The sequence below is a fragment of the Fusarium fujikuroi genome, chromosome FFUJ_chr10 (genome assembly GCF_900079805.1).
Source record: "Fusarium fujikuroi IMI 58289 draft genome, chromosome FFUJ_chr10".
NCBI lineage: Eukaryota > Fungi > Ascomycota > Sordariomycetes > Hypocreales > Nectriaceae > Fusarium > Fusarium fujikuroi.
The window spans coordinates 590713-605482 of record NC_036631.1 but is presented as its reverse complement, the minus strand read 5'-3'; the positions used below and the strand labels follow the sequence as shown (position 1 = coordinate 605482).

General features: G+C 46.2%; 7 protein-coding genes; 5 read left to right on the top strand and 2 right to left on the bottom strand.

Moving 5' to 3' along the window:
* Positions 1 to 38: 38 nt before the first annotated feature.
* On the bottom strand, positions 39 to 1741 carry FFUJ_10448 (related to PRC1-carboxypeptidase y, serine-type protease; the record flags this gene model as incomplete). XM_023569234.1 has 6 exons in its annotated part: positions 39 to 303; positions 354 to 609; positions 668 to 1209; positions 1255 to 1383; positions 1433 to 1490; positions 1537 to 1741. 6 exons carry the CDS (start codon positions 1739 to 1741, stop codon positions 39 to 41), a joined length of 1455 nt encoding a protein of 484 aa, XP_023436477.1.
* A 1501-nt stretch (positions 1742 to 3242) lies between these two features.
* Positions 3243 to 3797, top strand: FFUJ_10447 (uncharacterized protein; the record flags this gene model as incomplete). XM_023569233.1 has 3 exons in its annotated part: positions 3243 to 3255; positions 3307 to 3351; positions 3400 to 3797. 3 exons carry the CDS (start codon positions 3243 to 3245, stop codon positions 3795 to 3797), a joined length of 456 nt encoding a protein of 151 aa, XP_023437205.1.
* A 1327-nt stretch (positions 3798 to 5124) lies between these two features.
* FFUJ_10446 (uncharacterized protein) lies at positions 5125 to 5487 on the top strand (the record flags this gene model as incomplete). Its single annotated transcript, XM_023569232.1, has 1 exon — positions 5125 to 5487. The coding sequence occupies one exon, from the start codon at positions 5125 to 5127 to the stop codon at positions 5485 to 5487; it is 363 nt and encodes a 120-aa protein (XP_023436476.1).
* Positions 5488 to 9552: 4065 nt separating this feature from the next.
* Positions 9553 to 10338, top strand: FFUJ_10445 (uncharacterized protein; the record flags this gene model as incomplete). Its single annotated transcript, XM_023569231.1, has 1 exon — positions 9553 to 10338. One exon carries the CDS (start codon positions 9553 to 9555, stop codon positions 10336 to 10338), a length of 786 nt encoding a protein of 261 aa, XP_023436475.1.
* An 867-nt stretch (positions 10339 to 11205) lies between these two features.
* On the top strand, positions 11206 to 11538 carry FFUJ_10444 (uncharacterized protein; the record flags this gene model as incomplete). Its single annotated transcript, XM_023569229.1, has 1 exon — positions 11206 to 11538. The coding sequence occupies one exon, from the start codon at positions 11206 to 11208 to the stop codon at positions 11536 to 11538; it is 333 nt and encodes a 110-aa protein (XP_023436474.1).
* Positions 11539 to 12138: 600 nt separating this feature from the next.
* Positions 12139 to 12681, top strand: FFUJ_10443 (uncharacterized protein; the record flags this gene model as incomplete). Its single annotated transcript, XM_023569228.1, has 1 exon — positions 12139 to 12681. One exon carries the CDS (start codon positions 12139 to 12141, stop codon positions 12679 to 12681), a length of 543 nt encoding a protein of 180 aa, XP_023436473.1.
* A 190-nt stretch (positions 12682 to 12871) lies between these two features.
* FFUJ_10442 (related to ankyrin) lies at positions 12872 to 13894 on the bottom strand (the record flags this gene model as incomplete). The annotated part of the gene is made up of 1 exon (XM_023569227.1): positions 12872 to 13894. The coding sequence occupies one exon, from the start codon at positions 13892 to 13894 to the stop codon at positions 12872 to 12874; it is 1023 nt and encodes a 340-aa protein (XP_023436472.1).
* Between the last annotated feature and the right edge of the window lie 876 nt (positions 13895 to 14770).

Below are 14770 nucleotides of genomic sequence, written 5' to 3'. Positions count from 1 at the left end.
GTGCGCGTTCTTGATATAATCTTAGAGTGAGTGTGACTTCAGTCGTTGCGAAGCCATGCTCGAACGATCGCTCCAATGGCTTCGGGCTGGTGATAAGGAGACATATGTCCCGCTTCATCAACAGCATAGAACCTCAACTGGTCATTCCCCTTCCAGAAACCTCCCTCCTTAACATTCCATCCATCAGCATCAGAAGTTAATTCGCCGTCCTTGTAATACCAGGACTCATAGCCAAGTTCCCGGTAATTATCCTGTCCGTTCCATCGCTGTTGGTTCAGCATACGCATCTGTCCGGGGGTATTGCTATAAAGTTCAGCGGGTCGTTCAAGTAAAGACGTGCTGGGAGTGCTTACATGATGATATCATTGTTTCCATTGATGAATAGGACTCGTATACTTGTTTCATCAAGAATCCACGTCAACTCCCTTGTAACAGGTATATGAATATTCTGCGCCATATCCCAGCGCTCATTGGTATCCAAGTCAATGAGAGAAAATGGAAAGTGGTCGAATCCAAGTCTCTCTTGGACCCATTGGCGATTCAAGAACTTCCATTCCGGTCCGTGGTCCATATTCGAGCACAAAGGAGGCTTCTCACACGGGTGTCGGTCTTCCAAATATCAGTACACTTTCTGTCAATCGTGATGTGATGAAAGCGAAACACTCACTGTCATAAGGATCCCATCCACCGGGTACGACACCTTCCATAAAGTACTCCCCCAACATCTCCTCACAGACCTCATTCGCCGCCTTACAAGTCTCAATATCATAAAAATACCGACACTGACTGCCCAATTTCTGACACTCGGGTATCGCATCAAACATATTCTTACAGGCCGTGCGGTTCATCAAAGGATATTTCCGTCCATCGCCAGCCCAATTCTCACAAAAGAAGGTATAATATCCGATAAACTGCTGCGTCGCGTCAATATACCCATCAACAATAATCGCAGATGAGATTTCGACCCGAGGTTTGATCCCGCGCTCTGCGTTTTCCCGTTCGTGAGAGACGATATGTTTCGTGTAACCGGTGACGTAGTGGCCGCCCATGGATTCACCTGTGATGTGCCATGGTTTTCCAGCGAGGTTGGGAAACACGTCGTGGGAGAATGTGGAGAGGAAGGTGTGTACATCTTTTGCGCCTTGTTCAAGACTGACGGCGATTTTGTTTCGGTCTGTGATTTTGGAGAAGCCGACGCCGACGGGTTGACTATCAAGTGTCAGTCAGAGCGGCGGTGCTGGTTTCATGACTTACTCAATGTAAACGACGTTGGCGTGGTCGATCCACGAGTATTCCGCGCGGCTTGTTGAGTTCCCATCTGGATTCACAGTACAGGGGCCACTGCCCATGAACAGTCCCATCTCTCCAGATGCGCCAGGTCCGCTGATGCGTGCGTTAGTTTGGCTGGCTTGGTTTATCGACGACGACTTACCCGCTCATCCATAGTAGCAAAGGGTCAGTCTCTGGATTATTACGGCTCTCAAAATACCCTGAGTGCAGTTAGTATTGATGTCAACGAAGAACTGGGGCGCCTACAGAAGAACATGGACTTATCCTCCGTCACATTAACCGTGCCAGTGAATTGACGAGCACCCGCATCGCAGAGGTCAGAAGATTGTTCACGGACAGTGAAAGCGGGTTTGGTTACTGATTCATCTGCCAACGGCTTTTGATCTTGGGCGGCGACATGGCTAATCGTCGCGAGGAGCGACCCTGCAACTGCAACTGGACCAAGCCACATCGCGATTTGGTGTTGAGATGATGAACTTTGATGGCGCTTGAGAGAATTACTAATGCTGACCTTGGCCAATCACTCTTTCTCTGGCCATGGTGGGGCTGGATTGGATGTAGATAAGGATAAGATAAGGACTTACCCTGGATGCTTGTGTTTATGTCCTGCGGCCCGATTTGAGCATCGGAATTTGCAAAAAGAAGCTGTCTTAAAGATCAAGATTTTACATTACCTCTAATATGATATACTAGTGTTTATGATTCTCTGGGGAAATTTTGTGGTTTGTTGGGTTGGTATATGCGCAAGGTCGTTTAGATAACGTCTCAAAAAACTGAGAACGACACTTTTACCCTCAACCTAACTCCAGTCTTGAAATGTATCCCCACTTTGCGCCGGGCAGGCAGCAATGAAAACTCCGCTAGATGGAGGAGATTAGTTATGATGTCACTATCAAAGCGAGAGCGAGCATTTGTCTTGGGCATAGTGAGAAGAAGTGACTGCTCACAGGGCTAGATGCTTCTAGCGCGACGCGACGTAACGACAAGCGCGGTCTAGACTGACATTCAACTCACCAAATCTGGTGTGCGGTGCTCACTGCTCAGTCTCCCCGAGGCAAACTGCTCTCGTATTTTTCACTGGAAAAGAAATAAGTAAACAGATCATGAGGGAATAGAACCGCGTTTGGACTACCAGCTTGTTTCCTCAAAACCCAATACCAAATCAATAGGCTTCCAGCCTGCAAACTCAGATCGTCGCCGTGAGCTTTGTCTCTGAAATCTAAGACAAGAGCGAAAGAGACGAAAACACAAGCGGAAAATAAGCGGTGGATGAGATCAAGATCTTTCCCGCCTCTTCCAGAATACCCAACAACTTGCCACTTCTTCCTCCGTTTCCTATCTAAATTCCGACATATCAAACGCCAGTCCAGTAAACACCACCCCAAGCTGTGACTCAAATCCAGCCCATCCTCACACTCCGGAACCTCAGTAATTTCCCGAGCGAATGATTGGCCACCACAGCTAGGGCCTGTCTCACAAAGTTACACCAAACGAAAATATCGAAATGACGACTACAATGTTTGCCCAATTTCCCGCATTTCGCCTCTACCGCCATTTTTCTCTCCAGGAAAAGAAGTTCACTTTGTATTTCATTGCCATGAGCCGCTCGTTCATGTTGAGTAGTGGTGGGATGTGAGAAGTGACCGACACTGCCGCCAAACGTCTTTGACCGGGGTTAGTCACACTGCGGAAGCGCCTTTGTTGACACCTCATCAGACAGGCAGAACTCTGCACCTGCATCACACTTCTTTGTTCACTTCTGTCATTACTCACTTTATAGCGCGATTCTACCGCTTGACTATACTAATATTCCTCTTCCTCTCGCTTATATCCCATCTCTCTCTCTCTCTCAACTAAACTCAACTTCTTCTTTTGGCAATCCTGCTTTGGATAGCAAACTTTGGATCCATTTTTGCCTCAATTTTAATCGCGACACAGCGATCTCAATAGTAATGTCTAAAAAAGGTGAGATCACCCCTCGGACTGATTTATAATCCTTTTACTGACCCTTCTCAGTCATCGAGCCATATCTTTCTCTCATGGCCACGCCAGAGGAAGAATGTATGTTGACTCCACCTCAACGTGTCAACTTTTGCTCACAAATCAAAGTCGCAGAAGACTATGACGATTTGATTTTCATCGGCGCCTACGACATCCAAATAGAATCCCACATAGAGAACAAGAAAACAAGCGACGTCTCTTTCCGGATAAAATTCAAGTTCAGCCCAACCGACACCTGGTCTCGCGGCTGGGCCGAAGAAATCGATCTTCACAAATACTATCAGGACATCGTCCTCAACTACTGGCACAGCATCGGAGGGCGGTGCGAAGCCACGGGGTTCAAGATGTACAAAATACTCAGAATCATAGCGGAGGAGAAGAACAAGTATCGCGTGCAGTGGGTTGGCTATAATGCGGAGGAGGATACAAATCTGGAGCCCAAGAAGAAGGTCTGGAGCATCGCGCCTAAAGCCGTGCTTGCGTGGAAGACTCGCGTGGTGGAATAGATTGCACGGCGTCGGGCATGAAGGGGCAAAAAAGTGTTTTTTTTTGTGATTGGTGGCGCCAGGATACACAGCGTTGACTTTTTTGAGCGGGCGTTTGGTAATTTGTCATGTTGGAAACATCATACCCATAGCGTGTTTTTTTCTCTCTTGTTTTTACAGCCCCGCGCAAGCAAAACGTAGGTGCATCAATATAAATTCCAGAGCTAAGCAATGGCGCTCTTGAATATTCAATTTACATCTCAGTTATCCTCTTACTGATCATTCTGTCCCCTCGTGATTTCCACCAATGCCTCTTCTTGCTTCCTTGCTGTATCTGCCAACTCCAGCGATAGTTTGCGCAATGATGCCAAATCGATCTCAAACTGGGTCAAAGCCTTGCGATATTCCGCAGAAATGTGGAATATATCTTGGTCTGATTGCCGATTACTCAGCCTGTGTCGCGCTTCAGCCACCAACGACTAGAGTCTATCAACCGTCTCGTGATGTTTCGATTCTACACCCCTTTTCCTCGCATATTGACCCAAGAACAACGTATTGAGATTGATGAGCCTTTCTAGTAGTGCGGAAGCGGATCTGGTGGTTTGTGGCTGGATTGGGTTGGCCCTGGTAGTGTCGGTTTGAAGGCATGGTTTGTTGATGTACTGAATGGCGTTGCAGAGGTTTGTGATTGAATATTTTTTGATGTATCTTTGTTATCGAGACACTTGGGATGTTAGACCTGGTTAGGTCTTTTATCTATCCAACGGCTTGGAACCAGAACAGTGTTGACAATCATGCATGCTGTCAGCACCGTCATGCAGCAGTTACTCACTCTTGTCATACAACGTGTATCATTGCCCTCTTTATCGAAAACTCATCACGGAAATCAAGTCTCGCATAATATCACACGAGAACTCGATAGGCCGTATGCCCCAAAGAAGTATCACTGTTGATCAATCTCGTCATTGTCTTCACACAAAGCTCAGAGTCACAAAGCCGACACATTGCCAGACTCCGCGCCAAGGGAGGGTATGTCACTGCACCCTGCCCGTCAACAGCGCAGTGGCATACGACAGAAATCTCAGACACAGAACTGATTGCTTGCACGCGAGGACAAGCATCTGTAAACAAGTCACGATAGAGAGAGTGACGGGAATGGCTGCAAGTCAAAGGAAATTCATCACTGCGCGTGTTGTGAGTGATTGAGATCGTTTGCGCTGCAACTAGCAAGTGCATAAAACGCATAAGGCATCCCGAGTTTTCTCAGTCAGTTGTCAACCAAAGATACAAACACTACCAAAGACAAATATCTACTCATCTCTACAATCACGGAATTCACCAATACACCATGCCTTCGCGTCGCCACCGTAAGGAATCCAATGATCCACAACCCAGTGGCCCGCGCAGCAACACAGAAGGCCCAAACCAACAGGAAATCAAGAATCTGAGTGAAAGACTGGCTGCTATACGGCTGGAGATAGAGCAGACGTTCCTCTTGAAAGAGGAGAGGGTGAAAAGAGCGAAAAGTCAATGGCAGCGAATAGAGCGCATGGAACGCGAGAGACGGCCAAAGGAGGAAATAGAGAAGGAGAAGAAAGAATTGAAATACAGGGTTGCTGATATGGAAGGGATCATAAAGGTGTTGGAACAAACTAGAGTTGGGGAGGAGGAGATATTTTTGAAGAGATGGCATCTTCAGCATGATGAGTGAGGGATTCGGAGAAGGGGGCAACAGGGGAAGACACACATTGGGATTACTTGACTCTATCCTCTTAGATGCCAGTAATAATTCGATGGGATCTTGGAACTTAATTCATATGACTTTGTCTTGAAATGGCAATGTAGTGACGGCTGCCTCTTGGATCCCTGACACCACACAAGCGAACAACGGACACGTAATTGAAATGGCTGAACAAAGGAGGAAGTTAGGTAGCAAAGGTAACGAACCTCTACAGGATGATAACAACAAAACTTGTAATTAACAGAACTTAGTTCATGCCTTTGTGATTAAGTCTCCGTCATTCGCAGCTGAGTCTCACGGCGGTAGGTGGCTGATAGTTATAGGTTTAGCTTCCCAAAGAATCTAGTGCCAAACTACAGTAATGACAATGCCAGTGACAACGCCAGTGACGAGCACGCTTCAGAGAGTTTCTTCACTGCGCTGGCTCTGAGTGACCATCATCTAGTTCCAGTCCGTCCCGACTCTAAAAGCCCATAAAAGACCTCAGCCATCCCATGCTTTCTGAGTCTGCCATCGAACCAAGGTAAATCCAGACAGAAGACAACTAACGATCTCTACAGTCGGTGAATAACAAAAGAGACCATGTTCTGGAGTCGCCGCCGAACGGGATCCAATGCCCGACGATCCACCGACAGGCCTCGCTCTAGAAGGGCACAGTGGGAAATTCAAGAGTGCACCAACGTGTTAAACCGAAGACTGAACAGCATACGTGCGGAGATCGATGAGATATACCGACGACGAGACTAGAATGAGAAGAGAGCGAGAAGGGCGAAGGATGAAGTGAAACTACTGAAAGGTAAGAGGCGGCCAAAGCGAAGGGACATCGAGGAGGTCAACGAAACGCTGCGCAGGAGAAAGCGTGATTTGAAGGAGATTAAGCGTGTCTTGAAACAAACAAAGCGCGAGAAAAAGTCTCTGACCAAGAAGAAACATCGTCTCAGCTTACGCGTCTAAGGGGATATGGGAAATGATGGGACCTAAATTGCTTAGCTATTATCTAGTGATTTGAATCGCATCTTCGGTGAAACCCTGAAACGACCGAGATTCAATCTAGGAGCTGAATGACTATTTTGCCACTGTTGCCTTTTGTCCTGCCTCAGAGAAGGTACGACACGAGATCAGAAAGAAATAATAGAAGAGGAATTCCCAGAACATGGGAGATCGATTTGGCGCGTGAAATGACACACCGGAACGCCAGAACTCGATTCGGGCATTGTAGTAGATTCGTGGTTGAGTACTATGTTCAGTGCCACAAAGTCGCCAGCGATTTGCGTGATGTACGGTAGTGGACTGGCCATGTTCAGCCAGTGTGTGACGATGAACAGTGGTTGATGAAAATGAACAGAAACTTGGTTCTTGTTAGGGTGACTCATGGTTTTGGGTATAAATTCCGAACCTGGTTCACCCCTGTGGCAATAATCTCCCCCTCATCGCAGCTTATTCGACCGGCTATCGAAAACCAGAGACATCCCTTGCAATCAATTCCAAGAGCACTTTAGTCCAGCATGTCTGACCAACGAGTGATTATAGTTGAGGTAACACCACCACGGGAGGAACATGATGCGCAACATTTCTTACAGAAGGAGATTGATCTTGCAGAAAGCAAAATCGATCGACTGCAAGACAAGAAGGATCGACTGAATGCAAGAATAGGTAAGCTTGATCATAAGACAAAAAGCCTAACCAAGAGCAATAAAAGATTCAAGGAAGTTCTGGACAGATCACAGCAAGAAGGAGCATCGAGAAGGGTCTTGGAGACCGGGCTCGAGTCTTTAAAACAAAGCAGGGAGACGTGTCTAGAGAACGAGAAAACGCTACTTAAATTGAATCTCGAGACTCTGGGGTTACTCAAGAAGATACAAGAGTGGGAGGTTTACAGAGAGAAGCTAAAGACTAGACAAGAGGAGATGAGGTTTGAGGAGTGGATGAGTCGTGAGGAAGGCTTGCGGTATGAGGATTGGAAGAAAAGCAAGTACAGTCGAGACTAGGTAAGAGAAGCAGCTGCAATTAAATTTGAAGGTTGTATTATTGACTCTCACTTGACTGAAATCTTAGGAGGACCTTATATTTATTTAGTCTTAGCAGAAAGTCTGCCATTTTGCCATTGTCGCCTTTTGTTGCGCGTCTGGGAAGATCTGATAGCTGACGAGAATGGGAATAAAAGAATAGAAGAATAGAAAGAGACTTGCATTAGGACTTGTGTGATTATTCTGACGTATTTGGCATGAGCTATTGGAACTACCAAGTGTTGAGTCTCGATTCGGTCATTCTAGTGGATTCTTGGTTGAGCCAAATGTTCAGTGCACACAGACTGTAGCTGCTCGTGATGGACACGACCACTCAAGGGCTGTTCGTCGCCATCTCAAAGCAGTAAGGGTGGGCAATGATCAGTGAACAAGACCGAGAGCCATTGTGATTCATGTTATGTGACAGATGGCCTCCGTATAAGGATGCGAGGCTCGTTCCTTCAAGGGGCAGTAAACTCATCGATTCAAGAAGCTACCAACAAGTTACAACAAAGGGTATCCCTTCTCAAGACTTTGAACAATCCTCAATTCATTATGTCCGGCAGAGCGATTCGAGTTGAACATAAGCCACGAAGGTGGGTGCCGGAAACAGATCTCAACCGCGCGAGGGACAACATCCATGACCTACCGGAGATGATCATGGATACTGAAAAAGAAATCGATGAACTCAGAAAAAGGATGAAGACTCTAGAAGAAAACAACAAAAGCTCAAGGATGTCATCTGGCGACAGGAAGGAGAAGGAGCATCGCGTGAGGCGATCGAGAGTGCGACTCTGCGATTAGAGAACTGCCCAAAGTATAGTGCTGATCAAGGGCTAAAGCTGAATAGGCTAAAGGACAAACGATATGAGTTGGAAGCGATAAAGAGGGAATGGGAATCTTGGAGAATAGATATTGAGGAGGAATGCGATCGGAGAGCAGTCTTGGAGGCCCGGATAAGGAACAAAGAGCCGCGGAGCTATGAGAGCTGGAAGAAATGCAGCAATCATTCAGCGAGGTAAGAAGCCTAGGGCTTCTCCTTGAATCTAATCTAGTTCAAATCGAGACAAGGTCAACTACAGTTCAGAGAGAAATCTCACACGGAAGGCTCCTCTTACAACGCAGTGTATAGTGGCCTGAGGTAAAGGCGAATATGGCCGAGACAATACTGCCGGTATCCTGCAATATGTGCGCACTGTTACACCTACATCATAGACAATGCAAGATAGGGAAAACAAAAATGTATTGGATATCGAATGAAGTACAAAACGATGACTTTGCTAGGATCTTGGAAAAAGAGGAACATCGTGGATAGGACAACAGCTGAGTCTTCCGCGACAACTACAATACTTCCTGAGGCTGATGGGCCCACAAGTTTAGGTCTTTGGCACTGATAAGACGAACGAATACCCAGTGGAGAGGGAAAGTGTGGCTGTGATAAGTGACGAGAGTCACTGAATTCAGCTAGAGGTTTCTATCGCTCTGTTTGTAGCGTAAAGTGCTGTGACTCTGTGTTGGTGCATATGATAGAGAAAAAAACAGCCGATTCGCTGGAGATTCGCTAAGAGACACAGTGCCATGGCGTGGAACAAAAGAATTTAGTTTTGAGCGAGTTGTAGAAAGATAAACTGATTTGAAAAGGATCATGAGACTCTGTTCGAGGAGTCTTGTCAACGTAGCTACCACCTGGACCGTAAGTGACGGGCTGATCTGTACGACCTTCAGGTTCAGAAGCTCCGAGGAGCTTCTTACCTCTTCACCTGTGACTTTCGAGAATGCCCAGTGAAGCAGTCAAAAAGGTGATAGTGATTAGTTGTAAGGAACTGAAACATCTACATGATTCATCTCGTATCGCAGGTCACTCGTACTGAATCAAGACTCGAGTAGTACCGTGTACTGCTATATCAAGACGAGATTCCGGATAGCCACCGTGTTATGCATCAGATCTCTACTAACACATCTTCAAGTGAAGAACTACCAGCACGTAATACCATCCCTGATCTCATTATCATCCTCTCCAAACGACATCATGCTGGAAGACAACCCCCAAGAGAATAGTCCCTCGGAGAACTTTGCAACAGGCAATACGCCTCAGAGCCTGTATGCGAATGCAGCCACCGATATGATTGTGTATGAAGCTCAGAACGAGCCCAACTATGTCCCATCAGAGGTCGCGGCCGAAGATATTTCTGCATTCGTACCCCAGGACCTACCCGAGAATATGCAGGTGAACAATCAATCTAGACCTGAAAAGGGCAAGTCTCGGGAAAGCATTCCTCAAGATCATGTTTATGGCAATAATGTATCCTTGGTAGATGAACTAGAAAGACAGACTGGAAGTAGGGTTCACTTTGATGAGAACTCATCTACCAGACGCTCAAGAAAGAAGGAGCCCAGGAAAATGGACTCGCACAGGGGAAACAGTCATAGACGAGAATCTCACAGAGGCGACTCTCATGGAAGGGAGCCTCACAGAACGGACTATCACGAGAAGAAGTCTCACAAGAAGGAATCTCATCACTCCAGAAAATCCGAGTCTCACAGATCCGAGTCTCACAAGAAAGACTCTCATAGTTCAGGCTCTGACAGAAAGGATTCACACAGACCGGAGTCACGAAGATCGGACCCTCACAGGAAAGAATCCCACGGAAGAGACTCGAACAAGTCATCAAAGAAGGAGGACTCTCACAAGAAAACCATGATAGATGCTTCACCCGAATATGGGCGCATCTCGTTGAGCAAGACTATCAACCACTATCTAAACCGCACTCCGTACATCAGAACTCCTGTTGAAACAAAAAAGAGAGGAAATTGAGGGTAGACAGCAAGGCGCATAGGAAAGAGGCATAGTTACGGTGTGACTCAATACAAACAACATCGTTTAATGTTTCAATAGAAACTTCAAGCTAATAGGCTAAGAAAGCATGTTTATGGACCGCTTCTAAACATGACTCTATCATCAATCCTGACTCAGTCGTGAGGTCTTATAACAAAGAGAGTCACTATTGTTCTAATCTCAAATTGCCAGTAAAACAGGACCTAGCATTTTGACTACTAATCATTAGCCGAGCGAGTGATTGAATACATACATGGAAAGAAAGTTGCATGAGCCAAAGGGTCTTTATGGTCCTTATGTAGACTTTGAAGTAAAGATATCTGGTATCGAGAACTGAGGCTCCAAAGCCTCTTCAATTCCAAGGAAATAGCGCTGATCTTGAGCCAGCGCCCACCACATTATACCAAGCCTAATAAAGTCAAAAGAGGGCAAATATATAGATTTGAGCTGAAAGGAGGATGGCTGCTAGTGGTGAGTTCTGAATGGGTGGTTAAACAAGTTTGGCGTGAAAGCGCTGTGTGTTTTAGCTCTGAACAAGACAAAGTCCCGTAACTGGTGGATGCTACGGTCAGCGAATAAAGCCGAGGGCAATTGATGAAGTCTGGGCCCTTGGAGGAGTGAGATATACACAAAAGTTGTAAGGAAAGCCGCAGTGAACATAGAACCCAAATGGGACCATGGGAATTATATCTAAGCAAGACTACCTCGATTCATTGCCGTTGCACTCCAGTAGAAAGCCCAGCTTTTGCAACACAAGACCTATAAATAACCAATCCACTTGCTGCCCAACTAGTATACTATGATAGTTACTCGCCTCAGAAATACTATACACAGCCTCCAATCAAAATGCCTAACAGAAACTTCCCCCGGTTTTTTGATATTCCCGCGTTCCTAGCACACGGCAAGGCTATTAAGGAAACTAAAGCGAAACTCCAAACAGTCAAGTTTGAAAAGGAAAAACTCAGGAAAGATAGAGAGTATGTCGAGAAGGAGATCGAGGAGTTAGAGAAAGGTGGCAGAAATGATGGGGAAACGGATATTGAAGAGGACATCACGGAGCTTCGAACAGAGTTGCAAAAGCTAGATAACAAGAAACAGAAATTGAATCGTGAGAAGGAGAAACTTAAGGAAACAAAGAAGAGGCACCAGAAGGCAATGGAAAGGCTACAAAGAAGATAGATATCTGGGATGTTATGATGGGTAGAATCACAGATTTGAAACTTATAGACTTATAGCCTAGCATAAACAGAGAGCCTTTTAGTACTTCATGGTGGGTTTGCTTCGGAGTATGTCTGGGGGTGAAAAGCTATATATTGTGTTGATAGAGGTGAGCAGCCCTCAAAATATCGCAATACACATACATAGTGTGGACTTCCATTTTCTTCAGAAGGTGGCTTGTTTTTGCCAGCCGAATAGTTCAGTTCACATCAGCGGTGGCTTCTCAGAAACACGACGGCAATGAGTACAACGAGAATCTGACCACTGGTGTTGCTGGAAGGTCATTGATTGAGAGATTGACAGCAGCTGATGGACTACACGGTGATCAGTTGTCCCCGAGGAACCTGCTTTTGGGGAAATATTGGCAATGAACAAGAGCTGGAAATAGGAAGTCGTGAATCGCAAGGATTCTTGGGAACAAGTTGAATTATAAATGAAAGTCTCCCTGGCCGCTCGAAGTTGTACATCAGATCTCGTATCCAAGCTTCCACCAAAGAACCCGCTGACTTCATCGAAACCCACGACTTTGCCCGGTACCCATCTGTATCATCTTACGAAAACATGGCGGACAACGAAACTCGAGAGACCAATACAACTGAGAATAGAGTGCTTGACGGATTATCGGAACATGCACCTCAAAACAAATCTAAGCTTCTCCCCCAAGACGAGCGCGAGGACTCTGACTCTGAGGAGGAACATACCCAGGAAGATGGGTCTGAAGAGAATGAGCCGAAAAGCGATAGAGCAAAAGAGAAAACTAGATCTGTGGGGGACTCGCACAAGAAACATTCATGCAAGAAGGAGTCTCACAAGAGGGATCCCAGCAAAAAGCACTCTCACAAAAAAGAGTCGCGGAAGAAACACTCGCATAAAGACAACAGTGTTTCGAAAATTGACACTAGAAGCTCTAGCATGGGCTTCAGTGATGTGTATACGGTCCGAACGTTGAAAGTCATGTGGAATAAAGGGTTCGCTGACCTCAAAGATGTCCAAGAGAAACTGGAAAAGCTGGACAAGAAGAAAAAGAAGTTAGAAGAGGAAGAAAAAGAGCTCAAGAAGTGGCTTAATGATCTTCATGAGAATATCAAGAAAAAGCGATCTTGAGATTGATCGTGGGACTAGGTCGAGGCAGCAATTGGGTTGTTGCTGATGCCAGAAATGAACTTGGACGTTGAAAGTCAGCGCATCTCTTTGTATTTGCTTAACTAACGATTCTCGAATAAAGAAGGTATTAATCATACTCCGTTTCTGTTTCCTTGTGATGAACCACTTTCCTGCCGTCCCCAATTCCGTCTTATGCTGTTAATACACCAGCGCCCAGCATCTCGACTACCAGGGCAGAACCTCCTACCATTGAACCATCAACTTCCTTCCATAGATCCTTATCTGGATCGAGACCCATGTTCAACAGATAGCGAGTATACCGTTGACATCTTCCTTTGACAGCATACCAGAGCAACTCCTTGCCATGCTCACCAATGAAACCGAGTTCTCCTACCAGCCTTTCTGTCATCAAGATTGCCATGTCATCTTCCCTAGCTAGTGCCGCTGTGATAATCGCATGATGCCTCGTCCATCTTCGAACAAGTGGGTCAGCGCCGCCCTCAAGAAGCAGCGTTAATGTTGGCATGTCTCCTCGTATGACAGCCATCTCCAGTGCATCAGCACCTCGGGCCCCAGCCTTGTCCTTGCGGAAAACGTCTTTCTCGATGAAGAAACTGAGGATATCACGCTGGGGCGCACTCACGGCGATATGCAAAGGCGTTTCGCCCCAGTCGTCACTGTCATCGATGTATGCCCCACTATCAAATAGCAATCTCACGATGTCAGTGTATCCTCTTCGCACTGCCAGCAACAAAGGAGGAGCATCGCCTTCCACATGGGAGTTTGGATCAACACCTTGATCTAGCATGAGCTTCACCAGATCATAACTGCCAGTCGTCACAGCAAAGTAGACAAGATTATCCCCAACCTTGTTCCTGTGGTGAACATCAGCACCTCGCGTTAGTAGCAAATGCACAACATCCCAGTACTGTTTCCGGACTGCTGGAAATAGGGCAGTCTCTTCCTCGTAGTTGATGATGTAGTTGACGTCAGCGCCTTGGTCGAGTGATCTCTCTACCACTGAGATGAGGCCCTCTTCAGAACCCCATCGGAGCGCGTTGCATCGCCAGTGCGCATCCTCACGATAGACATGATCGTTGGAAATGAGGTAAAATCGTTTGTTGGTCTGGCAGAAGGCGTTAAGGTCAGCGCGCACTGTCAAATTCTGTACGATAAGTTCGATGATCTCTGTTGCTAGGTCTTGGAACAACATATTGACAGACTAGTATTGCGATAGATGAAATGTTTGGAATTAATAGAGGGAGGCATTAATTCTTTGAACTGCTGAAGGATTTAGAAAGACTGACGTGAGACTTTGGATCGCCGACTTCCGATGTTCAACGGAGGATCGGGTGAGTTCCATATGGTGAGCTTACGTATTTTCTCACATCAAGTACGCGGCAGCATCAATAGAGCTTTCAATGATTAATTATGCGAATCAAATGGTCGGAATGCAGAACATTGTTTATGTCACCTCTGTCATCATCAATTTATGCTGCCTCTAAAGTACGACAGGGCAGGAAGACTCATCAAGTGGTCGTTACTTGGCGGCTGGTTGATTTGAAGCTATTCCTGAAACTGCTAACTTGATCCTTCGCCCTCATTGAATCTCATCATGGTTGCTGACCACTCCAATGCCGGAGGGACCAGTCATCATCAAACAACCACCTCTGCTTTCTTCTTCATCGCTTCAACACATTTCGGGCGTTCCCTCCAATCCATATACTCATCTCTCGAATCGATCTCGATTTTGCATTTCGCTCGCGAAAACTTCTTCTTCTTCTCGTCGTAAGGCGTCTCGCTCTCTCTGCTTGTATCCAATAAAGTAGTCGCATTTCTTCTCGTTGCAGTAGTATTCCACGAAGGCGGTAGGACACATGTTGACGAACTTGGTACCTATGTCGACTTCTTGGGGGTACTAGATCTGTCCGATGGCTTTATTTCGAGATCTACGAGAGAAACAGTGCCGTATTTATACCCGAGGGAACTGACTGCCCATGATTCGAGCTGATCACAATAGCTACACTGAATAAATTTCGTACAATCCCTCACTCGTGAATCCAGAAGACACTGTGCAGAGAATATTTCT